This window comes from Oncorhynchus keta, chromosome 10 (assembly GCF_023373465.1).
Source record: "Oncorhynchus keta strain PuntledgeMale-10-30-2019 chromosome 10, Oket_V2, whole genome shotgun sequence".
Lineage (NCBI taxonomy): Eukaryota > Metazoa > Chordata > Actinopteri > Salmoniformes > Salmonidae > Oncorhynchus > Oncorhynchus keta.
Window position 1 is genome coordinate 22561880 of NC_068430.1, and position 27806 is coordinate 22589685.

General features: G+C 41.2%; 1 protein-coding gene across 2 annotated transcripts in view; it reads left to right on the plus strand.

The window, feature by feature from the left end:
• Positions 1–2319: 2319 nt before the first annotated feature.
• LOC118388391 (cadherin-4-like) overlaps positions 2320–27806 on the plus strand; it is a 325932-nt gene continuing 300445 nt past the window's right edge. For both annotated transcript variants that reach the window (XM_035777425.2, XM_052526700.1), the window contains exons 1-2: positions 2320–2576; positions 3548–3659. In XM_035777425.2, coding sequence (XP_035633318.2) covers positions 2520–2576; positions 3548–3659 — 169 coding nt within the window. In that variant the 5' untranslated portion in view covers positions 2320–2519. The remainder of the gene's footprint in view (positions 2577–3547; positions 3660–27806) is intronic.

Below are 27806 nucleotides of genomic sequence, written 5' to 3' on the forward strand. Positions count from 1 at the left end.
GACATTATGGGGTATTGGGTGTAGGCCAGTTGCAAAAATAGTCTACATTTAATCCATTTTAAATTCAGGCTGTAACACAACATAATGTGGATACTTTCTGAAGGTGCTACAGAATTGTCTATTCCTTAGAGATCCAAATTCACAGCCTAGTTGTTTATTTAAAGGGACATTGTACAGGTTGATTTTGACGAGACGTGGTATTTTCGGTATCAATGTCTTACGCTGCAGCAATCACAACAAATATCTAACAGAAATGAAAGGGAAGTGAGAGGTGATTTGCTGCAGCTACACTCTCTTTCTGTGGGGAGTGAAGACTGATAAGGAAGAGCAGTAGGCTACAGCTTTTTCCTGGTAAAGTAAGGAGAGAGAGCGTAAGGAGAGAGAGAGAGAGAGGGTGAGAGGATGCATGGGTGAAAGGATACACTATTTACGTCAGGTTAGACATGGAGACAAGAGAAAATAGAGAAAAGGTAGGGTTAAGTATGATAAATGCATTCAGAAAACATAATACCATTATCGCATCAAGTAATAAGAGATCTGCACATCTAACACATCTCAATAATGATGAAAAAGAAAAATCTGCATTTTATAGAATAATCTGCATTTTAACATTTTAGGCCATAACTATTTGCGATTCAATGGTTATAGCCTTGTAGATTGGCATGTCAATGGACATACAGTTTACAAATTACTGTGGTGGTTTGTCTGAGGATGGAGGTGCCCTTAATATAGTAATTACAGTAATCATGTTAACTTCATATGTTCTCCCATTAGTCTGTTTGAATGAATTGTTTCTATGGCTTTGGAATGGTGATGTCTTTCCTGGAACAAAGAGGAGGGAGGAGGGAACGATGGGGAGATTCTCAAAAAACCTTCTCGACTTGGAATTCTCTACAACAAAATGCACAACAAATATTCTCCAAAAACCCCTGCATCTTATGTGTGATGTTTGAATAACATTTACGAACTATTTGATATAAATTGTACATTTAAATCATCACTTGAGAGCATAAAATCACTTTTGACGTACGGTGCTTTGCAACCAACAACTTACCGCTGGTTTGGTGCTTGTTCACTGGGACGATTCTAACTGGAACATCCCCCCTCGTAAGCAAGCTACGCAAACCAGCCAATAAGATGCCATGTTGAGTAGGTGAAGGCAAGACAAACTCAAACCAAAAACCCATTGGCTTAACAATAAAGTGGCAAGGGGAATCACCAATATAACCCTGTTACATAGAGAAATGTATTTTTACCACTTTGCTAATATTTTGAGATTCCTCCCCTGTAAAGATAGTTTGCCTGATGATGCACTAGTTGACAATGAGAAGAAGCACATTTGTTTCAACATTACCTTTTTCAAAAGGAGGTGAGGAGAGGATTTAGCAAAACCTGGGTGAATCTTCCAGGGACATCGGTTGTGGCACGTTTTCTGTCCATTGTTTGTATTTTTTTAAGGTTAGTGTTCTGAGTATTTATTGACCCTTCCCTAGTTAAATACCCCTGATGGTTACAGGTTACTCTGCAGGGTACCTATACACCCCCCTCTGCCTAAGAACAATGCATCCAATTGCAGACACAAAAATCAAATCAAAGTTTATTTGTCACGTGCGCTGAATACAACATTTCACCTTACAGTGAAATGCTTACTTACAGGCTCTAACCAATAGTGTAAAAAAGGTATTAGGTGAACAATAGGTAGGTAAAGGAATAAAACAACAGTAAAAAGACAGGCTATATACAGTAGAGAGGCTATAAAAGTAGCAAGGTTACATACAGACACCGGTTAGTCAGGCTGATTGAGGTAGTATGTACATGTAGATATGGTTAAAGGGACGATGCATATATGATGAACAGAGAGTAGCAGTAGCGTAAAGGAGGGGATGGCGGGATACAATGCAGATAGCCCGGTTAGCCACTGTGCGGGTACACTGGCCTGCCCTATAGAATTATTAATTAGAATACTTAGTAATTTAATAGGATCTCACTATAGATAACGAGAATAGGAGGTAACTGAGGTGTGAAACAGACTCCCACGTGGTGATGGACACATGAAAGTATAAGGGTCGATGGCTTCACTCAGTGTGCCAGTTTCAAGTAAGAATAATATAGCCTTTTACGAAACACTATTTTCTGTTACACAGTACGTGGACATTTCGTCATTTTACACATGTAGCCTTCAACTTGTCTATAAACGAATCAAGTTATAATTAATCAAATGAGAAAAATGGTCAAGCTTTTACAGTGACAACACAGTGCATTCTGTGCGGTAGGAGGGGTTCTAGTGACGTTAGCACCCAATAAGTGCGCTGGCTCCTTGGTACAGAGCAGCATCAGCATCGCTCTCCTCTCAGCGGCAGTTTTGCGCTGGACAAGTCGGAACAATTTCTCACATATAGCTTCTTATTGCACTCACAACTTTGCATCTAAGAAGAGAGCTCCGGGAATTAATACCATTTATTCGAGGAAGGCGAATCGGTCAAAACGCTGTCCCTTGATCTTACAGCGCTCTGGCAAAGATGCATTTTGTAACGGTTGTTATACTGACGTGCACCTTACTTGTGGAAACATCTTGGGTAAGATATATTTATTTTCGAAATACGGTGGAAGTAGCCTACTGCACTGCTATGCCTGCTTGGCATGCGCGAGCTTTTGCAGCGCTGTGCATGTGGCGCTGAATTGTGGTCAGCGACTTTTCCATACAATAACATGCTGCGTTTAAAGAGCGTATAATGTCATGATAATTTCAGACGATACTTCAAAATGATTTTGTAGTCACCACTCATTTCGGGTTTGGTCACAAAAAAAGCTACATTCCTGTTGAATGACAGGTGCCTGAATAAACCAACAAACTATTCATTTTGAGTCCCTTTTCTAATAATTTACTTTAGCCTACTGAACTGCAGTAGCCTATTAGTGAGTTATATCAATGCAGAGCATGCCGAAGCCTTTGGTTTCATAAACTGTATAGTAGGCTATAGGAGGCCACGAACTTCATGCACGTTTACGGACTGCCATATTCCCTTGGGATTAAATCACCACTAGCCTATTGCTAGCATGTTAGAGCCTCGACATAATATCAAATTCACTATATCTCATAATTTGATTTAATTGGAATTGAAAAACTGATATGATTTTTTCCTGAAATAGTCTACTCATGCCTGAAATAAACATATTCATTTGTCTCCTGGATAGCATCTTTGTTTTTGTGGTAGAATAAACATTTTGAATAGATTGTCTATTATTACTAGACATTATTTAGACTATGAACATGATCTATGAGTATTTTTTGTTGCCCATCATTATCATATACAACACTTTAAAAAGGTGACCAATGAACCCACTGGTATCTGGTGTTTTTGATTCCATAGTAAATGTTGTCATCCATTTAAACAGCAAGCGGTGGACTGAAGATAATTAGCAACATCAGTCTCTAGTCTGTCTGTCGAAGGTTCAATATCAGTTTGAAAGCCTGCAAGATCATCCTGTGACCCTCTGGCCACAAGTCCATTTTCCAATGCTTATAGGCAGTCTTTTTTCTACCCAGGGGACCAAGGCAGGCCAACCTCCTAAACCCCCATGCAGACCAGGCTTCTCTGAGAGCTTCTACACTGTGTTTGTCTCCAGGGATCTACTGCGAGGACAGAGCATTCTCAAAGGTAAGCACTGTGGTTGCGGAGGTCCTGGATCTCATTTATTGACTGGTGTTTCCCCCTCTTCTCCGGAGATACATCCCAACCAGAGGGTGATTGAGTGTGTGTGTGGGAGGAAATATATTATGGTATGCGGTATTCCATCATGACTTAAGAAGGTCAGTGCACACTCTGTGGTAGAACAACACAGATCTGGTGGAACACGCAGAACAATCATCCATGTGTTGATGCAGTTAAAGTTGGATGGAATTTACTCTGTGTTTTGAATCTACATGAGGCTCTTTTTGAAATATAAAAATATATTCGTATCACATGAACTGCATTTTCAAGCCAACATAAAAGTGTTCCCGTTGAAAACATTGAATTGATCCTTTCATAAAGGATCACTTAAACAGCAGACTTACCAAAGCAGGCTCATTTAAATCACAAATCTCCTTTCTGTGTTTGCTTCTGGAAGCTCACAGCTTTTATTTTATTCCCTGTATTCAATGTAATACATTTTTCCTTTTATTCTCTCTATTTTTCAGAGGAATTCAATTCTCTTTTCATGCGCTCCATTTCTGTTCAGGGCATCACATCTATTGTGAGGTTCCTCTCCAGCAATGTAGAATTTGTAGAGCTTGGCTCATATGTTTGTCTTGAAGTCGCTTATACATTTGCGGTAACAAACCTCACTGGCAGATTCTTTTATCATTGTATAATTGATCATTCAATTCATATTCATCTTAGAATAGTACATTTTACTTTGATTAAATTAAAACATCCTGGTTAGGTGTAGTACAGTAAGAGCTTTATGAACTCAGCAGGGTTTAGAGATGAGGGCAGGATTAAGGTACTTCTAAAACAGACCTTATCCCCTATGACTCTTCACAGTGGCTCAACACTACAGAACGATGAGCACCACTTTCCTTTGACACTTATCCTTTCTGCAGGCTATTTATTGCTGTTGTTGATTGAAACATTATTTTCTAGGTGGAAACAATGCTCTTGTTTTTAATGTTTGTTGGGACATGTCAACTGCTTTAAACAAAAGCAATTTAATTATTGCGGAGGTTATTTAGGAGGCAGACAAGGACATCACATCCTGTCAATAGGGAGATACTTTGCCTGAAGGCTTGGGGTTGAAGGGACCTGCCTGTCTGGAAATTGGCTGAGGTGTCCACAGTGACCCATGCCAAATACAATGTTGACAGAATCTGATGCATTTGGACAGGTAACAACATAGAGGGCCCTGGTGTTTGTGTGGTGTGGTGTGTGTGTGTGTGTGTGTGTGTGTGTGTGTGTGTGTGTGTGTGTGTGTGTGTGTGTGTGTGTGTGTGTGTGTGTGTGTGTGTGTGTGTGTGTGTGTGTGTGTGTGTGTGTGTGTGCCTGTGTGTCCTTCTGTGCTCAGTTGTAGAGTTTGAGAGAAAACACTGCTGCCTGCACCTTTCAACAAAATCATGACACCACTCCAGCATATATTATTATTCTAGATCATTTGGATTATTTGGTCTATATTGTACAGCCTCCATTGCTGCGATACCGATATTAACTCTGTATCCTCTCACTCTGTTGCTTCTTGAACACCAATCTTTGTGCCGTGCTGTTCTCCCTACTGGCCACTCAGGAATATCGGCTGGAGGAGCTTAAATCCTCCTGCTATTATTAATGCACCGCGGCTGGCCTGACTGAGGGTTTGTTTCCTCCATGACACAAGGCAACAGGGAAAAATGGAGGAATACTAACAATTCTGTGTACAGTATGTAACCCAGAACTTTCACAGAAATGAATTGGTGAGGCAGAGAAGAGGGAGGGGCTGAGGTGCTACATTTGTATGGTTGCTGGACAAATTAAGCTATAGTAGTGATAGGCGCAGCATCCCAGCATCACAGCCAGGTGCAGCCAGACATTGGCTTCTATGCTGTTCGATGGACAGTAAACCTCAGCCATTTCCATGTTCTAATCTCACACCATTCATCCAGTCTTTAAGGTGGTGGGGAGGAAGAGCTGTTAGACAATGTTTGTCATATTGACTGTTTGGAGGGAGTGTGGGTGGATGTTAGACCATAGCCTAATGGCACAAATTGTACTTTTATCTTGTTAGCACCCACCTCAGTGCCTTTTCACATCCCTGGCCTTAATGGGTAGGTGCTTGTACACCCACATCTGTTTAGTTTACATAAAAATATTTATGGATGCAAAGATGATCATTATGTTCTCCCAACAATATTGTGATGACAGTACTGTTCTAGCTGGGATTATCCAGTCACACCTCCTCCTTCCAAATATATCCCTATAAATTAAACTGTTTTTTATTGGTTTTATGGCAACACTAAATACCTTTATTGTTTATCATTACATACATGTATAGGCTGCCCTAACTTTAACAGAGTGAATTAACACATGCATCTAAGGATCTGATTGTCTTTGTATGGGAGGAGTTGGAGATTATATGGCAGTGTGCCTAGAGAGGCATTGTCACGCCCTGGCCATAGAGAGTCTTTTATTCTCTATGTTGGGTAGGCCAGGGTGTGACTAGGGTGGGCATTCTAGTTTCTTTATTTCTATCTTTTCTGTTTCTCTGTTTTGGCCAGGTATGGTTTTCAATCAGGGACAGCTGTCTTTCGTTGTCTCTGATTGGGAATCATACTTAGGCAGCTTTTTTTCCTTTGTATTTTGTCGGTAGTTGTATTTGTTAGTGGCCTGTATAGCCCTAGTAAGCGTCTCAGTCTTTTTTCTTTTTTTTCTTGTTTTGTTGGCGACATTTATAATAAAGAGAAATGTACCCTCACCATGCTGCACCTTGGTCCGGTCATTTCCAAGACGACGTTCGTGACCGGCATGGTGCTCATTCCATCCAGATCCCTGCTGTGGCCAGATAGGCCATGAAAAGGGATATTCCGGTGATTGCACATCACAGTGTAAACCATCACCTCAGTCTCAGAGCGGGAACAGACACCTAGGAACGTAGGCAGAGAGGAGGGGCAGAGTACAAAAGAAATTGATTTAAACTGCAGTTTCTTCAGGGTTGTGGCCCTTAAAGTCACTGTCAGTATGTATTCAAAAAAACATCTGTGATGAGTTTCATCCCTCGCCCTTCACCATCCACCACCGTGTACCACCGGGGAGTTATTTGAGTGCAAATTTTTGTTTTCGGTGATGGCTAAATGTTTCGATCAAAGGAACAATGTAACTTTAAACTGAATAGTAATGTTGCTTTGGGATGCTTTTGATTCTCTCTAAAGTAATGGAATCCAGGCACCTAATAAAATCATACAACATAGAGGTTCAGGAGGGAAACAATACAATGACAACTTGGTCTTCAGGGTGACCGTACCACAAGTGAAGTATCAGTTATGTGAATCAGGGAATCTTTCATTGATGCTTTTGCTTTGTGAACTGCAAAACATTCTTCAATCCCCTTTCTAACAGAATGGACTTGTTTTGAACTTTATGTATTATTTCTTTGTATCTTCAATGAATCTGAACCCTCACTGCTCTATCTGGTGAGAAACATGGGATTTGATCCCTCCCTTTCTTTCTTACGTGTGTTACCACTACCCTTCTTTCATTTTTTGCTTCTTTTTTTCACTCAACTCATTTTCTTTCAATATTTGCTCTTTGCAGTTCAGCAGAAAATAAACAGGTGGTTTGACAACTTCTCCCGAATTGACTCTTTGTTAGATGTCGATAGACACTATCAGTATTACAACTCATTCATATTATTGGGAGTTAGGCAACATGTGTTTACAGTTGAAGTCGGAAGTTTACATACACCTTAGCCAAATACATTTAAACTCAGTTTTCTGAATTCCTGACATTTAATCCTAGGAAAAGTTCCCTGTCTTAGTAGCATAGGGAATTATTTATTTCATCCTTTATTTCTTTCATCACATTCCCAGTTGGTCTGAAGTTTACATACACTCAATTAGTATTTGGTAGCATTGCCTTTAAATTGTTTAACTTGGGTCAAACGTTTTGGGTAGCCTTCCATAAGCTTCCCACAATAAGTTGGGTGAATTTTGGCCCATTACTCCTGACAGTGCTGGTGTAACTGAGTCAGGTTTGTAGGCCTCCTTGCTCGCACATGCTTTTTCAGTTCTGCCCACAAATGTTCTATAGGATTGAGGTCAGGGCTTTGTGATGGCCACTCCAATACCTCGATTTTGTTGTCCTTAAGCCATTTTGCCACAACTTTGGAAGTATGCTTGGGGTCATTGTCAATTTGTAAAACCCATTTGCTACCAAGCTTTAACTTCCTGACTGATGTCTTGAGATGTTGCTTCAATATATCCATATACTTTTCCTACCTCATGAAGCCATCTATTTTGCTGCAGATGTCCCTCCTGCAGCAAAATCCTCCCACAACATGATGCCTCCACCCCCGTGCTTCACTTTTGGGATGGTGTTCTTCAGCTTGCAAGCCTCCCCCTTCTTCCTCCAATCATATTGATGGTCATTGTGGCCAAACAGTTCTATTTTTGTTTATTCAGACCAGAGAACATTTCTCCATAAAGTACGATCTTTGTTCCCATGTGCAGTTGCAAACCGTAGTCTGGCTTTTTTTATGGCGGTTCTTGAGCAGTGGCTTTTTCCTTGCTGAGCAGCCTTTCAGGTTATGTCGATATATGACTCGTTTTTACTGTGAATACAGATACTTTTGCACCTGTTTCCTCCAGCATCTTCACAAGGTCCTTTGCTGTTGTTCTGGGATTGATTTGCACTTTTCGCACCAAAGTACATTCATGTCTAGGAGACAGAACGCGACTCCTTCCTGAGCGGTATGACGGCTGCATGGTCCCATGGTGTTTATACATGCGTACTATTGTTTGTACAGATGAACGTGGTACCTTCAGGCGTTTGGAAATTTCTCCTAAGGATGAACCAGACTTGTGAAGGTCTCCAATTTTTTTTCTGAGGTCTTGGCTTTTGATTTTCCCACGATGTCAAAGCCAAAGCGAAGCTTCTAAAACCATGACATCATTTTCTGGAAATTTCCAAGCTGTTTAAAGGCACAGTCAACTTAGTGTATGTAAACTTCTGACCCACTGGAATTGTGATAATCTGTGCAATAATCTGTCTGTAAACAATTGTTGGAATAATTACTTGTGTCATGCACAAAGTAGATGTCCTAACCAACTTGCCAAAACTGTTTTTATGATTCCAACCTAAGTGTATTTAAACTTCCGACTTCAACTGTATATTAACTTTACCATAAACCAGATGCCTTCAACTATCAGCACTTTACTGTCAACTCACAACTTTAGAAGTGGCTTATGTGAAATCATACGTGATCCCAATCAGACAACATTTAAAAATATCTGACACATAAAGTAATATCTTGGTTAAAACAGCCTGTCTGGTGTTTGCTCTGCTCGACAGAACCTCAGAAACCCCGCCTAGCTTCTCTCCAAGTCAGGAAGAGCTGCTCTCATAAGTATTTCCAAACCCAGTGAAAGGGATTATGATTTCAGGTGTTTGATAAGCAGGATACCATTTTCCCTGTCTCTCTTGTCCTCCGGAGAGTCTTTCATCTCTCCACACAGGACACAGTCTGTGGTGAGCTGATAGAATAAAAGTAGTGAAGATGAGCTACATCGTTTCTCTTTATCTCCTCTTCCCTTCACACACAACACGAAGAATGGCCCTATATCCCTCAAAGCCCCTAGAACATGACATCCACTGCCAGCCCATTCCATTACCACAGCCACATAAGGTACAGTAAAATGCTTTCCATTTAATGTCGGTCGTCCCCCGCTATGGTGGTTGAGGTACTGCAAAGTATTGTTGGAAGGATAGTTAACTTTCAGCAGAAATAGTGGATGTTGTCACGAGAACTATATACCAAAAATGGTACAGTGACTAGTGGGGTTCTTCTTGCGAATCACCATAGTCATATATAGAATTCGTCAATGCTTTGTAGTGTATGAAGGATAAAATGATAGATTCAAAATTAATCTGTGTACGAAGGTTATGCAATAGATCTACATGTATATAAAATTAGTAGATGAGCCAAAGGTGTCCCAAAATCTGACCTTCAGAATGATATTATCAGATGTTAGATAAGACAGGAAAAGGAAAGTGAGACAGAGCACATAGTCCCAGCCAGGATATTCATTTTGGGGGACAGAGGTGGTTGAAGTTCACTGCTTTAGTGTGCGATACAGCATAGATTGGGAATTTCTGTTAAAATGCTATGGAAAAGCAACCAGTGTCAAGGATAGTTGCACCCAGCCATATAATCCCCATGTAACCCCTGGTCTCTTCCAGAGAGAGCAATTTGTGCAGTTTGCATCATTAATCAATATATTTTCTTAATCAGCCACCCTCTTAATCAATATGCTTTAGTGCATTACATTTTCATGCTCTCTAATGATTTGAGACCCTGATAAGGGAGCTATCTTTTGTTGTTACAGAAACAACTGATTTTCCTTGTAGGAAACCTCAGTTTCACCTCTTAACCGTATGTGTAAACCGACATCAACCAGTTCATTACCAAGGATTTCCCCCTCCCCTAAGCCCCAGGATTTACATGCATCTGAATACAAATCAGGGTTTTGTGTTCAAGTGAGGTTTAGCTGACTTTAGACGATTCATTCACTTGTTATCTTATTTGGTTGGATCTTTCCTATAGTTAGATTTGTTAGGTTATTAAGTGGATTATGATTTAAATTATTAATAGGAGCAACACATTAAGTAGTACTAGAAGTCTACCATCATAACTCAGCATAATACAAGGTGAAATGTGTATCCTGGGAGCCTTTTACTTGAGATACCTCTTTAAAAAACATTTGGATTATGTTTTACGCTCACTTTCACCTTTTATAGCAGTAGTCTTTCAATGATACTTATTTGCATGGTTTGAGTATCCTCTCAATCTTTGAGATTAAATATGAAAACAAATTATATCTGCATGCTTTTCTTCTTGTCTTCCTCCCACCTACCTGCGTGATTGTGCCAGTGTGTTAACCCTGACCTCTCTCAGCTGCAGCCTTCATGGTGCTTTAATTACTGTGTGGACTGAGTGGAGTGGATTAGTTCTGTAGGTCCGTCTCAGCCTGGGGGAGGAGGGATGTGATTCAGCCCAAAGTGGCTCCATTCACTCACCTCCTCTCCTCAAGAAAACAGGGAGAGGAGGGGAAGGAGGATACCAATACTTTGTTGGTATTCATGAGGAAATGCTGTTTTCCTTTGCCAAACAGAAATAGTGTTTATTCTCGAACACAAATACCATGAACTACAGTACATGGCTCATTTATGAAAGGATCTGAAACGTTTAGGCAGAGCTTTCCCTCTTTGTTGTTTCTCTACATCATCAGAATGTTCCAATGTGCATTAGTTTCACTCACTCACTATGGTGCTATAGATGCATAGTGCATACTGTCTGTGTATGTTATCACATATTATGATTCTAAAATATGCTAGCATCTGTACATTCACGTAAACTTTTTTTTTTTGGAGAGCTCCATCTGTTTAATGAGTAATGCGCAAAATATATGCCTTGCTACATAAATGTCAGTCAGCCCGTCCATTTAGTATAGGCACATCATCATCCTCGTCATTACTCACCATGAATAATCATCATCTGAAGCAGTTAGTCTGAATGACGCTGTTACATTAAGGAGTTTATGAACAGTGGCGTAAAGTAAAAATACTTAAGTACTACTTAAGTAGTTTTTGGGGGTATCTGTACTTTACTTTACTATTTATATTTTTGACAACTTTTACTTTTACTCCAACTACATTCCTAAAGCAAATAATGTACTTTTAACTCGTTACATTTTCCATGACACCCAAAAGTACTCATTACATTTTGAATGCTTAGCAGGACAGGACAATTGTCTAATTCACATACTTGTTAAGAGAACATCCCTGGTCATCCTTACTGCCTCTGATCTTGCAGACTCACTAAACACAAATGCTTTGTTTGTAAATTATCTCTGACTGTTGAAGTGTGTCCCTGGCTAAAATAGAGAAAAAAACAAGAAAACTGTGCCGTCTGGGATGCTTAATATAAGGAATTTGAAATTATTTATACTTTTACTTTTGATACTTAAGTATTTTTAAAACCAAATACTTTTAGACTTTTACTCAAATAGTATTTTACTGGGTGACTCACTTCTACTTGAGTCATTTTCTTTTAAGGTATCTTTACTTTTACTCAAGTATGACAATTAGGTACTTTTTCCACCCCTGCTTATGGATTGGGACCATTTCACTTCTCCTCACGCTTCTTCCATCCTTATCTTTCCCTCTCTTCCTCTTTCTTCCTCTCTCCTGAGTCAGGGACTTTTTATTTACCTTTATTTAACTAGGCAAGTCAGTTAAGAACAAATTCTTATTTTCAATGACGGCCTTAGTTATAGTGAAGCATTTTAACTTGGTGCTGCCACTTTACCCCCAGGTTCCCCAACATTCATTTCCCGAGTCACCATCACTGGGAGAGCTGAAAAACATAGTACAATCGAAGTTATTTACGCCATGCTGCGCCCAATTCCTATATCCCTCAAAGCCGCAGCTACACACATCTCTAGGGCCACTGTGTACTGTAGGCTACATCTATTTCTGTAACCACACGGTTTGTATCTTCGTCATTAAAAGACTTCACTGTGTGCTCTAAAGTCGAACATCACAGAGGTCCCTAGCCACAGAAATAGCTGTGTTTAGTTTATTGTTATCTCATTCAACCATGTTCTTCTGTATCTCTAGTCATGGTATTTATGTTCCTATGCTCTTATCTCTTTCATTTTTATTTGTTTGTTTGTTGCAACCTTTGGTTACTAGTCCAACACTCTAACCACTAGGCTACGCTGCCACCCCGGTAGGTCAGTTAGTACACATGAACATTAATTTGCTTAGGCATTAATCATGCAAACACATTTTTTATTATTATTGTGGAATGGCATTTTAGTCTATTCAAACATCCCACGTTTCAAATTAAACAAGCACACATTAAGATCAGGTGTGGCCAATTAGGGGCGGGGCCAACACACCTTAACTGAGACCGAGGAAAGAGAGAGCTTTGTTGACTCTGAGAACGGAATGTATGTTTTTCTTTATAACATTCTTAGAACGTTACTAATGTCTTATTGTATTTTTTAAGGACAGCTTTCTTAATGTTCAGAGAACATGACTTTAAATAGAACCACGAGGAAACCTGCAGAAATCGTTATGACGAAGTACTGAAATTCCCACAGAAGAACGTTGTTTTTTAATGGTCTTGATGCAATTTGAGAACATGACTTTAAAAATAACCATGAGGAAACCAGTAGGAATCATTATGCTGAAATATTCTAATTTCCACAGAAGAACGTTGTTTCTTAACGTTCTCTAAACTATTTGAAAACATTCCCAATGTCAAACCAGTTGTAAAACATTACTAGAACATTACCAAAATTGAAATTAAATGTAACCATGGTTGAAGTTTTAGGAAACATTCTGTTAAAGTAATGAAAATACCAAAGAAAATATTGTTTTTTTTGTCAATGAGTTGAGAATGTTCCAAAAACCAACCAACTATCCTGCACCATTACCAGAAAGTTGTGGGAAAGTTGTATGCAAAATAACTATAGAACAACCACGCTCTCAGAAAGTTATGCGCTAACATTAGCTGGTTTGTTTGTGTGTCATGGTCTTTAATCTGTAGTGTTAAGTAACTTCTCTACTGTAGCCTGGGGTCTGTGGTGGGGTGGCTGAGTAACATTAGTCACAGGATGAGGAGGCACTGCTCCACCCAGAGGGTGATTATTTTATGTGCAGAAATTAAGGGATTACAAACCAGCCAAGTAATCCAGCTGTCAATCTCATGGCTCGTTACCAAGGGGGGGATTGATTGATTGATTGGTTTGGTGGCTTTTCTGTGTGGGCTTTGAGATTACCTTATTAAGCTTTTACTTCCTGGACTTTGGCGTGGGAGAAAGAAATCACAAGCTTGTCAATCAAACATCAAACCTGTTTCAAGGTCCTTTGCAATTCCCATATTAATTAACACCAACGATTAGTTAATTTAATTGAAGTTGCCTCAAGCTGTAATTTGCTTTCCAGCAGTATGAGTCCATGAAAGTACAGTAATTATACAACACACTTCAAAATGGAACATAGATCTATCTACCTGTTAAAAGCATAATTGACAAAGAATGTACTTTTCTTCAACCATGTTTTTTTTAAACAATTTTATTATGGTAAATCTGCAGCTTCAAGAAGATGTAGCTCATTGGTATAATGCTCACTACACTATGACTGGGCTTTACGATACGAGATGGCTGATGCCAACTTAGAAACACAATCATCTCCAATGATTTCTCTTTGCAAGATCAATACTGAGTGCAAACCAGTGATGGAACGGTGGGGGGTAAAAATCGATACAGTTACATATTTTTTTATTATATTTTTTTATTTTTGACGATATCGTATTGTATCGTTTTGACAATATCACAATAATATTTTTGCGCTAGTTGGCTGTACTTTGTACCCAAACTCCATTATTTTTCATTCATTATTTGTTCTCCATCTTCTTTCTAAATAGAGAGACCATTTTCTTTCAGCACTTATTTCCACATGGCTCTCTCTTGTCATTCTGCAGCAGACATATGATAAGCAATAGGTTTGGAAAATCAAATCACAATAAAATCACAGTATCGGATCAAAATACATATACACTGAGTGTACAACACATTAGGAACACCACTTTTTCCCCCAGAACAGCCTCCATTCGTCGGGGTATAAACTCTACAAGGTGTCGAAAGCGTTCCACAGAAAAGCTGGCCCATGTTGACGCCAAAGCTTGAGAAAAAAGAAGAAACCTGCACACTGCTCTTGGTAGTATCGCTACTAATAAGCTTTACAGTTGAAGTCGGAAGTTTACATACACTTAGGTCGGAGTCAACCGAATCGTTTCTAGTCATCTCTCCTCCTTCTTGGCTTTTTCTTCTCTTGACTTTATATTGCGATGGGCAACTTTTATAAATTAGGTGCATTGACCTTGTTTGTCTTTCAATCACACATGTGGGTACAACCAATGAGGAGATGGCACGTGGGTACCTGCTTCTATAAACCAATGAGGAGATGGAAGAGGCAGGACTTGCAGCGCGATCTGCGTCACAAATAGAACGGACATCCATTTTAGCCCAACGAGCAGAAAGTCGCTGGCACACGCGCGAGCAGTGTGGGTGCAATAATATAGATTTCTAAATTTATGTGACGCGAGTGGTGTCGTCAGCCTGTTAGCCTTAAACCCCTAGAAATAGCGTTTGACCTTGTGGGGACTAACAAATTCTCCCAGTTGGTCAAATTTTTGTTTATCATTCACAAGTATAGTTAAACATGTCCACACACACACACCACACACGCAAACACACACTGGGTGGAGAGATAATAACAAATTCTCATTAATTCTCTTTGTTTGTTTGGTTTAGAATTGTTCCAACCCCATGATTCTATCACTGATGTCCATGCTCCTATGTGAAGCTATTTCCTTTACTACATGAGAGCCAAATAAAGCATGGCTGACTGATGTACTGTATACAGTGCCTTCGGAAAATATTAAGATCTGTTGACCTTTTACACATTTTGTTAGGTTACAGACGTATTCTAAAATTGATTAAATAATTTTAGTTCTTACACACAATACCCCATAATGACAAAGCAAAAACTAGTTAAATGTTTTATTATTTTTTTTATTTAAAAAAAGTATAATATCACATTTACATGCAGTGGGGAGAACAAGTATTTGATACACTGCAGATTTTGCAGGTTTTCCTACTTACAAAGCATGTAGAGGTCTGAAATTTTTAACATAGGTACACTTCAACTGTGAGAGACGGAATCGAAAACAAAAATCCAGAAAATCACATTGTATGATTTTTAAGTAATTAATTTGCATTTTATTGCATGACGTAAGTATTTGATCACATACCAACCAGTAAGAATGCCAATTCTCACAGACTTGTTAGTTTTTCTTTAATAAGAATCCCTCCTGTTCTCCACTCATTACCTGTATTAACTGCACCTGTTTGAACTCGTTACCTGTATAAAAGACACCTGTCCACACACTCAATCCAACTGAATCCAACCTCTCCACAATGGCCAAGACCAGAGAGCTGTGTAAGGACATCAGGGATAAAATTGTAGACCTGCACAAGTCTGGGATGGGCTACAGGACAATAGGCAAGCAGCTTGGTGAGAAGGCAACAGCTGTTGGGGCAGTTATTAGAAAATGGAAGAAGTTCAAGATGACGGTCAATCACCCTCGGTCTGGGGCTCCATGCAAGATCTCACCTTGTTGGGCATCAATGATCACGAGGAAGGTGAGGGATCAGCCCAGAACTACACGGCAAGACCTGGTCAATGACCTGAAGAGAGCTGGGACACAGTCTCAAAGAAAACCATTAGTAACACACTACGCCGTCATGGATTAAAATCCTGCAGCGCACACAAGGTCCCCCTGCTCAAGCCAGCGCATGTCCAGGCACGTCTGAAGTTTGCCAATGACCATCTGGATGATCCAGAGGAGGAATGGGAGAAGGTCATGTGGTCTGATGAGACAAAAATAGAGCTTTTTGGTCTAAACTCCACTCGCCGTGTTTGGAGGAAGAAGAAGGATGAGTACAATGGGGCCATGTACCGCAAGATCTTGGCCAACAACCTCCTTCCCTCAGTAAGAGGATTGAAGATGGGTCGTGGCTGGGTCTTCCAGCATGACAACGACCCGAAACACACAGCCAGGGCAACTAAGGAGTGGCTCCGTAAGAAGCATCTCAAGGTCCTGGAGTGGCCTAGCCAGTCTCCAGACCTGTACCCAATAGAACATCTTTGGAGGGAGCTGAAAGTCTGTATTGCCCAGCGACAGCCTCGAAACCTGAAGGATCTGGAGAAGGTCTGTATGGAGGAGTGGGCCAAAATCCCTGCTGCAGTGTGTGCAAACCTGGTCAAGAACTACAGGAAAAGGTTTCTGTACCAAATATTAAGTTCTGCTTTTCTGATGTATCAAATACTTATGTCATGCAATAAAATGCCAATTTATTACTTAAAAATCATACATGTGATTTTCTGGATTTTTGTTTTAGATTCCGTCTCTCACAATTTTTGACTAAAAATTACAGACCTCTACATGCTTTGTAAGTAGGAAAACCTGCAAAATCTGCAGTGTGTCAAATACTTGTTCTCCCCACTGTAAGTATTTAGACCCTTTACTTAGTACTGTGATGAAGCACCTTTGGCAGCGATTACTGCCCCGAGTCTTCTTGGGTATGACGCTACAAGCTTGGCACACTCGTATTTGGGGAGTTTCTCCCATTCTTCTCTGCCGATCCTCTCAAGCTCTGTCAGGTTGGATGGGGAGTGTTGCTGCACAGCTATTTTCAGGTCTCTCCAGAGATGTTCGACCGGGTTCAAGTCTGGGCTCTGGCTGGACCACTCAAGGACATTCAGAGACTTGTCCTGAAGCCACTTAGGGTCATTGCCCTATTGGAAGGTGAACCTTCGCCCCAGTCTGAGGCCCTGAGCACTCTGGAGCAGGTTTTCATCATCTTCCTGACCAAGGCCATTCTCCCCCGATTGCTCAGTTTGGCACGCCGGCCAGCTCTAGTCTTGGTGATTTCAAACTTCTTCCATGTGTGTTCTTAGGAACCTTCAATGCTGCAGAAATGTTTTGGTACCATTCACCAGATCTGTACCTCAACACGATCATGTCTCGGAGCTCTGACAATTCCTTCAACCTCATGACTTGGTTTTTGCTCTGACATGCACTGTCAACTGTGGGTTAGACAGGTGTGTGCCTTTCCAAATAATGTCCAATCAATTGAATTTACCACAGGTAGACTCCACTGTTGTAGAAGCATCTCAACAATGATCAATGGAAACATGATTCACCTGAGCTCAATTTCGAGTCTCATAGCAAAGGATCGGAATACTTATGTCAATATGGTATTTATGTTTTTAATACATTTGTAAATGCATTGTCATTATGGGCCCTTCTTTGGACACTGTGTTAACAACCCTCAGGCAAGCTTCAATGCCTACAACTCTCCTTCCGTGGCCTCCAATTGCTCTTAAATACAAGTAAAACTAAATGCATGCTCTTCAAGATGCTGCCTCACCTGCCCGCCTGTCCAACATCACTACTCTGGACGGCTCTGACTTGAATGCATGGACAACTACAAATACCTAGGTGTCTGGTTAGACTGTAAACTCTCCTTCCAGACCCACATCAAACATCTCAATCCAAAGTTAAATCTAGAATTGGCTTCCTATTTCACAACAAAGCATCTTCACTCATGCTGCCAAACATACCCTTGTAAAACTGACCATCCTACCAATCCTCGACTTGGCGATGTCATTTACAAAATAGCCTCCAATACCCTATCAACAAATTGGATCTGCCATCCGTTTTGTCACCAAAGCCCGTATACTACCCACCATTGATACGCTCTCGTTGGCTGGCCCTCGCTTCATAGTCGCCAAACCCACTGGCTCCATGTCATCTACAAGACCCTTCTAGGTAAAGTCTCCCCTTATCTCAGCTCGATTTCACCAAGCATCTCCCACCTTAGCCACGCTCCAGTTCAGTGCCGTGCGAAAGTATTCGGCCCCCTTGGACATTTCAGGCTTCAAACATAAAGATATAAAACTGTAATCATGAAGTGGAACAACACTATTAGGATATTGTCAAACTTTTTTAACAAATCAAAAACTGAAAAATTGGGCGTGCAAAATTATTCAGCCCCTTTACTTTCAGTGCAGCAAACTCTCTCCAGAAGTTCAGTGAGGATCTCTGAATAATCCAATGTTGACCTAAATGACTAATGATGATAAATACAATCCACCTGTGTGTAATCAAGTCTCCGTATAAATGCACCTGCACTGTGATAGTCTCAGAGGTCCGTTAAAAGCTCAGAGAGCATCATGAAGAACAAGGAACACACCAGGAAGGTCCGAGATACTGTTGTGAAGAAGTTTAAAGCCGGATTTGGATACAAAAAGATTTCCCAAGCTTTAAACATCCCAAGGAGCACTGTGCAAGCGATAATATTGAAATGGAAGGAGTATCAGACCACTGCAAATCTACCAAGACCTGGCCGTCCCTCTAAACTTTCAGCTCATACAAGGAGAAGACTGATCAGGGATGCAGCCAAGAGGCCCATGATCACTCTGGATGAACTGCAGAGATCTACAGCTGAGGTGGGAGACTCTGTCCATAGGACAACAATCAGACGTATATTGCACAAATCTGGCCTTTACGGAAGAGTGGCAAGAAGAAAGCCATTTCTTAAAGATATCGATAAAAAGTGTTGTTTAAAGTTTGCCACAGGCCACCTGGGAGACACACCAAATATGTGGAAGAAGGTGCTCTGTTCAGATGAAACCAAAATTTAACTTTTTGGCAACAATGCAAAACATTATGTTTGGCGTAAAAGCAACACAGCACATCACCCTGAACACACCATCCCCACTGTCAAACATGGTGGTGGCAGCATCATGGTTTGGGCCTGCTTTTCTTCAGCGGGGACAGGGAAGATGGTTAAAATTGATGGGAAGATGGATGGAGCCAAATACAGGACCATTCTGGAAGAAAACCTGATGGAGTCTGCAAAAGACCTGAGACTGGGACGGAGATTTGTCTTCCAACAAGACAATGATCCAAAACATAAAGCAACATCTACAATGGAATGGTTCAAAAATAAACATATCCAGGTGTTAGAATGGCCAAGTCAAAGTCCAGACCTGAATCCAATCGAGAATCTGTGGAAAGAACTGAAAACTGCTGTTCACAAATGCTCTCCATCCAACCTCACTGAGCTCGAGCTGTTTTGCAAGGAGGAATGGGAAATAATTTCAGTCTCTCGATGTGCAAAACTGATAGACATACCCCAAGCGACTTACAGCTGTAATCGCAGCAAAAGGTGGCGCTACAAAGTATTAACTTAAGGGGGCTTAATAATTTTGCACGCCCAATTTTTCAGTTTTTGATTTGTTAAAAAAGTTTGAAATATTCAATAAATGTCGTTCCACTTCATGATTGTGTCCCACTTGGTGTTGATTCTTCACAAAAAAATACAGTGTTATATCTTTATGTTTGAAGCCTGAAATGTGGCAAAAGGTCGCAAAGTTCAAGGGGGCCGAATACTTTCACAAGGCACTGTATATCTCTCTGGTCACTCCCAAAACCAATTCTTTCTTTGGCCACATCTCCTTCCAGTTCTCTGCTGCCAATGACTGGAACGAACTACAAAAATCTCTGAAACTGGAAACACTTATCTCCCTCACTAGCTTTAAGCACCAGCTGTCAGAGCAGCTCACAGATTACTGCACCTGTACATAGCCCATCTATAATTTAGCCCAAACAACTATCTCTTTCCCCACTGTATTTATTTTATTTTATTTATTTATTTATTTTGCTCCCTTGCACCCCATTATTTTTATTTCTACTTTGCTCATTCTTCCACTGCAAATCTACCATTCCAGTGTTTTACTTGCTGTATTGTAATTTACTTTGCCACCATGGCCTTTTTTTGCCTTTACCTCCCTTATCTCACCTCATTTACTCACATCGTATATAGACTTGTTTCTACTGTATTATTGACTGTATGTTTCTTTTACTCCATGTGTAACTTTGTGTCGTTGTATGAGTCTAACTGCTTTGCTTTATCTTGGCCAGGTCGCAATTGTAAATGAGAACTTCTTCTCAACTTGCCTACCTGGTTAAATAAAGGTGAAATAAATGGGGTATTGTGTGTAGATTGCTGAGGAAATTATTTTATTTAATCAATTTTAGAACAAGGCTGTAACGTAACAAAATGTGGAAAAAGTCAAGGGGTCTGAATACTTTCCGAAGGCACTGTATACTTGAAAAACACTTTGCCTGACCCTTTTCACCCACACTGCAATACATACACAGAGGTTACACATGGGATCAGTGGACCTTTGGAATACTGTAACAATGTTAAATATCCCTTTATGTGTAGCATTGTCCTCCAAATGGGCTTCTTCTGTGTGATCACCTGCTAGTTTCCCTCCATATTGTTGCTAACAACCAAACAGCAACTCTGAAAAGTAAGATGTGTTTCTGATTGTGGCTCCTATTCGCTGGTGCGTCTTGACATAGGTGACCGACCGGCTCAAATCTGTCTCATGTGGATAAAAGTACATCATACAATGTATAACATACACTGCATTTTGAGGAACAATGGGAAAGTAATTCTGCTTTGAAAGTTGATAAACTTGTAATCTCACTTTTGAAAAAATGGCCTTTGAATATTTTGGTACCTAGTGAAGAGCTCTTCTTTGTCTACACCCATTCAGCATCGTTCACACCCTCTTAAGCTTTAGCCCCACCCATCTCGTTTCGCTTTCGGAGCGTTCAGAGCACATACTTGACGCTCTGGCTGATGATTTGTTTACCTCTGGATAACATGAACACAGCCTAACCTGCTCAGCTGGCAACAATTTCATTATGCTTTTTTGCTGACGTTTACTGAACCTGGCCATATTAAATGGGTGTTTGTAAATTCATCAGTTATTCTGCCGTCTGGCATACTCAGACTGAATTTACGAACGCACCCAAAATAGTTACTTGCATAGTGGAGTCTTTTATTAAGACATGTAGCTAGCTAGGTAACAATGAACCTAGCTAGGTAAACAACGTGTAAGATTATACACGTCACGTAACGTTAGCTAGCGAGCCAGCCAGCTAAAGTTAGCTAGTTAAACAACAATGAACATAGTGGCAAATCTTGTCATTACTACCCTGCATGAATCTGCTGAGAGCTAACCAACCAGGTTCAGTGTTAGCTAGCTAACATTACGCTCTAACTAGCCAAGCAAACGGCTTTGGGATACGAATAATAACAACATACACATAATGTTAGCATGGAGCCTGCCAGCTAACGTCAGCTAGCTAGCTAACAGTACACTTTAGCTTAAGACATGTAGCTAGCTAGCTAGGTAAACAATTAACCTAGTTAGGTAAATAACGTGTAAGATCAGACATGTAACATTAGCTAGCGAGCCAGCCAGCTAATGTTAGCTATTTAAACAACAATGAACATCGTGACAAATCATGTCATTACTACCCTGCATGGATCTGCTGGGAGCTAACCACCAGGTTCAATGTTAGCTAGCTAACATTACGCTCTAACTAGCCAATCAAACAGCTCTGGGATACGAATAATAACATCATAATGTAAACTCACCCCATTCCGTACAAATGTGCGCAATCGCAACATTCAAACGAGGCTACAAAGAAAACTAATGGGACTGTAGCGACTGTGTTGACTTCAAAATTGGGGGTGTGAACTAGGTTTCTATTCAAGCGTTGATCGACATGGTAATGGCTCTATAGTATTGGAAAAAAGTTGAAAAACTGACCCTCCGTTACATCTTGACGTGTCATGTCGTAATGTACAGCACTCATAAAGCAACTAGTTCTGTCTTACAATCTCTCTCCACCAGGTGTAGCACTTCTCTCATCCTTTAAAATCATGAAATGGACAGTGACGGGGGTAAGGGGGGATACCTAGTCATTTTTTGTGTCATCATTGCATGCGATCATCCTTCTCAAAGCCGCTGTTTACTTCTAAGATCACTTTAGCACCGCCCTAAAGACCCGATTCAAATTCGACAAAAACCTTCAAATAGGTATGTAATGACACATTACATAAACTCTTTATAGTGTTTTATTTACATTTTAGAGGCAATAAGGTGATAAATTGGACAGATTGAGTGAAAAAAAAAATCTCTCCTTCTCACTACTACGCATTAGTTTCGCTTCCCCACCCGCCATTTTTAAAAAGTCCCGACGGGGCCCATTGCCTGCTTGAATTGTGCAGAAACGGGCAGTGTTTAGGTCATGTAATTGATTCTGTTAGAAAGGGGAGAAATTGTGCTTTACAATGGTATTGACATTACAGTTGATCTGGAAGTATTACGTTTTTGGGGCGCTAAAATAAGGGCAATTATATGGACCAAGGCGATGTACGAGTTTACGTGAGTTTACGTTACACGTAATATTAGCTAGGGAGCCAGCCAGCTAGCTAACATTAGGCTCTAACTAGCCAATCAAACTGCTCTGGGATACGAATAATAACATCATACACGCAACGTTAGCAAGGAGCCAGCCAGCTAACGTCAGCAAGCTAGCTAACAGTACACTTTAGCTTGAAATTAAACCACTTACTGTCAAAATTAGAAACGTGTAATATCTTAAAATGTAGCTAGCTAGACTATCTTACCCGCATACATCATCATGCATGATGCCTTGCCATGGTTGCCCTTAGTTTGAAGATTATCCTGAGACAGGTATTTTCTCCATCTCTTTAGCTATCATACTCTAATTCCACTGATTTCAAAACTCGATCCTCCAGAAAGTGGAGATCAGCGCTTATGCAGCTCCACTACACGATAAATTTAAAAAAGCCGTGTTCGACAGGATTACCAACACGAGACTGACCAGCTCAAATAGACAGAAGCCCTCTATATGGCAGACCAATCTGAACTCCTTTCTCGGCATGTCCAGCCCACTCATTATCTCAGCGAATCATGGCTAGTGGGAAGGCTGCTGTCTCTTTCTGTGTTTTAACCAACTAGGCTCATAATTTACAGATATAAGTTTGTTATTAATGGCACATGAAAGTTCACAAAAACTAATTTTGATGAAGAAAATAAAGTTAACTTTCAAATGGCTCTCCGGTGAAGTAGTGACCCATGACATACACCTAGTATCCTGAAACAAGTCACATATTTGCATTTGGTAGGCATACACTTTCCGCAAACACCCATGAGCTGATTCTAGCAATGGGCCAAGGACAGACAGATATCCTCCAAAAACATCATTACCGTGCCAAAGATGCCCCCATTCCCACTGAGGTACATGTATTTATCGGATGTGCTAGAAGGTAGGTAGAAGCTTTCTTTAATGTTCTTAGGCTTGACATTTGGCATTCACGTCTTTATTTAGTAAATCCTGTCAATTGTTAAACACACAGACAAACATACACATGTTTCTAGGGTATGGTAGCTACCCCATGACAGAAATATTGGAGAAAATCAATACAACCCTCCACAATGCTGGCACTACAACACAGACCGACACTGACTGGTTGCATCGATCACATCTTCAGAAGAATCACATACGTTTTTATATTCTGCTTCAAGCACTGCTTCAATCTACTCTCCCTCTCATCCCCTCTTTCTCTCTCACTCTCCCGTTCTCAACATTGTATAACCATGATAGCTCAGGGAATCTGAGGGGCACGTACGGGGAGCCTGGCACTGTTTGCTCTCTGTGTAGCAACCCAACAATGAGAGGGGGCAGTCTGGGTTTGTGTTGCCTCTGGGAATACAACCATTCTTATTGCCATAAACAGCTATTTGGTCAGTGAAAAAATACCCACAGGCGGTCATGTCCTTGTTTCACCATAATTACAGCTCCTGAACCACAGGGCAGTGGTGAAGAGAGGAATAGTTGTTGTGTAGTGTATTTGAGTACTGAAATGGAGAGTGATTTTATATGTAACCTCTTTTCATATGATTGCATGTGAACAACACCACAGTTTAGCATGTGAAGCATGTTTTTCGATGCACAACATAGAAATGTCACCTGTATATGGTAGAGAAGAGACACTGAGTGATTGACACACTAGTGCTCAGGTTTGCCATATTGTTTCCAGTTGAAGTCTGCTTTCAGGCAGCTTTCTTGTGATTTGGTACGCAGTAACTGTTATTCTCACCAGAGGGAATGGGGAGTCTTAGTATTTCATTATGAAGAAAATAGTTTCTTGCTAGTTGAATGATGCCTCCTGCCCTCAGGCTTATAGGCCTGTTGTGCAGAATTCACCTGTTCTGAATATTAATAACCAACTACTCCTTCCTAACAACCTAATGGGTTTGTGATGTTCTACTATTGTGATTCACAAATTGACGTGTGTGTTACAGTAATTTGCTATTCTACCGGTCCTCTATTTATACTGTGGAGGTATTCTGTGATCCCTTGACCTTATTTTGTGTTGGACTGTTATTTTGAACTGATTGGTCTTCATGAGCCAGGGTCAGGGCCTCTGCTCATTACTCTAGAGCTAAAAATGATCTTGGCAACCACACAAACATCTCCACAGCCTCACAGGCCTGGAGGTGCTGCTTCTCTATTATGTGTGGAGGAGAGAATGCATCTGTGTTCTCACATTTCTGTGTGTGGCAAATGCATAGTCAGTTTCATATAATTTAGTGACTCTAACTTGGTTTCCATCCAATTGGCAAAAGATTTGTGAATTTTCCCACCAGTGGTGTTTCCACAAAATTGACTTGTGAATAAAAATCAGTGCGTGATGACGTAGTGCACACAATGGACTTTTTCACTTAAACTTTCCACTTGCGAGTTCCAAATATCTCCAACGGTCTCTCCAGCGTCAGTTTTTTTTAATGCGCGTGATGTCAGAATGCACTCACTGTTCCAAAATGTGATCTGTTACGCAACAGGACAGTTTCAACTTGTCAATTTCAAATAATTTATTTCCTCACAACAGTTTGGAAGTAATTCACAGCTGTTGTGGACAATTTATGTTTCCAGCTTTGCTGAGCTGGACAAACTTCTCTCTTCGAGGAGAACCCAAGCAGGAGAGCCCAATCACTTCCCCAGCTATGGAGCATAATGTATTTACAGTTTTATTAACAAGTTTTCAAGTACTGGTAACAAATTATGCATTCCGATTCTTGCATAGATTCTATTGGACACATATGATGTAAAATAATTTTGTATTTAATTAATTTTTTCATCAAACAAAGTTAACCTCGAACAAACACAGGTGGGAAAAAGGGTACCTAAGTATGATTCCCAATCAGAGACAACGATAGACAGCTGTCCCTGATTGAGAACCATACCTGGCCCAATAAACTCTAGAAACACAAAACATAGAATGCCCACCCCAACTCACTCCCTGACCAAACAAAAATAGAGACATAAAATGGATCTCTAAGGTCAGGGCGTGACCCCCCCTCCCCCAAAGGTGCGGACACCGGCCGCAAAACCAAAACCTATGGGGGAGGGTCTGGGTGGGCATCTATCCGCGGCGGCAGCTCAGGTGCGAGACGCAGACCCCGCTCCACCGCTGGCTCACCCCACTTTGATGGCACCTCTGGTGCGGGGACCCTCGCCGCCGACCTCGGACTGGGGACCCTTGTTGCGGGCCCCGGACCGGCGACCGTCGTCGCTGGAGGCTCGGGCCGAAGGCAGTCTCTGGAGGCTCCGGGCTTGGAGCAGGCACAGGACTCACCAGGCTGGGGAGTAATACAGGAGGCCTCTTCCTTGGCCGAGGCACCGGATACACTGGGCCATGGAGGCGCGCCGTTCGGTCTCGAGGGCAGAGCTGGCACCACCCGTTCTGGCTGGATGCCCGCTTCCACCTGGCAAATGCGGGACGCCGGCACCGAGCACACCGGCCTGTAAATGCTCTTTCTCGACACAGTGCGCATCACCCCATAGCACGGGGCCTGACCAGTCACATATTCGCCATGGTAAGCACGGGGAGTTGGCTCAGGTCTCCAACCTGACTCAGCCACACTCCCCGTGTGCCCCCCCTAAAACAATTTTTGGGGCTGCCTCTCGGGCTTCCTTGCCAGCCGTGTTCCCTAATAATGTTGCTGCTCCGCCTTAGCTGCCTCCAGTTCCTCCCGTGGATGGCGATACTCCCCAGCCTGCCTCCAGGGTCCCTTACCATCCAGGATCTCCTCCCATGTCCAGGAGTCCTCTTTACCATGCTGCTTGGTCCTTTGGTGGTGGGAAGTTCTGTCACAGCCGTTGGAAAAAGAGGACCAAGGTGCAGCGTACATACTTTTAATAGTATGTGTCGCCGACAAAACAATAAACAATAGGGTTAGGGTTAGGGTTAACAAACCGTGCAGGGTTAGGGTTACCGTGCAGCTTAAGGCTATGTGCCATCAAACAAAGTTAACCTCCCACAAACACAGGTGGGAAAAAGGGTACCGAAGTATGGTTCCCAATCAGAGACAACGATAGACAGCTGTCCCTGATTGAGAACCATACCTGGCCAAAACATAGAAATATAAAATCATAGAAACACAAAACATAGAATGCCCACCCCAACTCACGCCCTGACCAAACCAAAATAGAGGTGACAAAAGTGTTAAACAAATCTACATTTATTTTTGAGATTCTTCAAGTAGCCAACCTTTGCCTAGACAACAGCTTTGCACACTGTTGGCATTCTCTCAACCAGCTTCATGAGGTAGTCACCTGGAATGCATTTCAATAAACAGGTGTGTCTTCTTAAGTTAATTTGTGGATTTTCTTTCCTTAATGTATTTGAGCCAATCAGTTGTGTTGTGACAAGGAAGTGGTGGTATACAGAAGATAGCCCTATATGATAAAAGACCAAGTCCATATTATGGCAAGAACAGCTCAAATAAGCAAAGATAAACAACAGTCCATCATTAATTTAAGACATGAAGGTCAGTCAAGTATTTTGAAAGTTTCTTCAAGTGCAGTCGCAAAAAAACATCAAGCACTATGAAAGAACTTGCTCGCATGAGGATCGCCACAGGACAGGAAGACCCCGAGTTACCTCTGCTGCAGAGGATAGGTTCATTAGAGTTACCAGCCTCAGAAACCCAATGAAGTGCTTCACAGAGTTCAAGTAACAGACACATCTCAACATCAACTGTTCAGTGGAGGCTGTGTGAATCAGGCCTTCATGGTCAAGTTTCTACAAGTAACCACTACTAAAGGACACCAATAAGAAGAGACTTGCTTGGGCCAAGAAACACATGCAATGGACATTAGATCGGTGGAAATCTGTCCTTTGGTTTGAGTCCAAATTTGAGATTTATTTGTGAGGCAGATTAGGTGAACGGATGTCTCCACATGTGTGGTTCCCACCGTGAAAGCATAGAGGAGGATGGTGTTGGGGTGCTTTGCTGGTGACACTGTCTGTGATGTATTTAGAATTCAAGGCACACTTAACCAGCATGGCTACCTCAGCATTCTGCAGCGATACGCCATCCTAATTGGTTTGTGCTTAGTGTGTGTCACGTTCTGACCTTAGTTCTTTTGTTATGCCTTTGTTTTAGTATGTTCAGGGCGTGAGTTGGGTGGGTAGTCTATGTTCCTTTTTCTATGTTGTGGTTTTGTGTTTGGACTGGTATGGTTCTCAATCAGAGGCAGGTGTC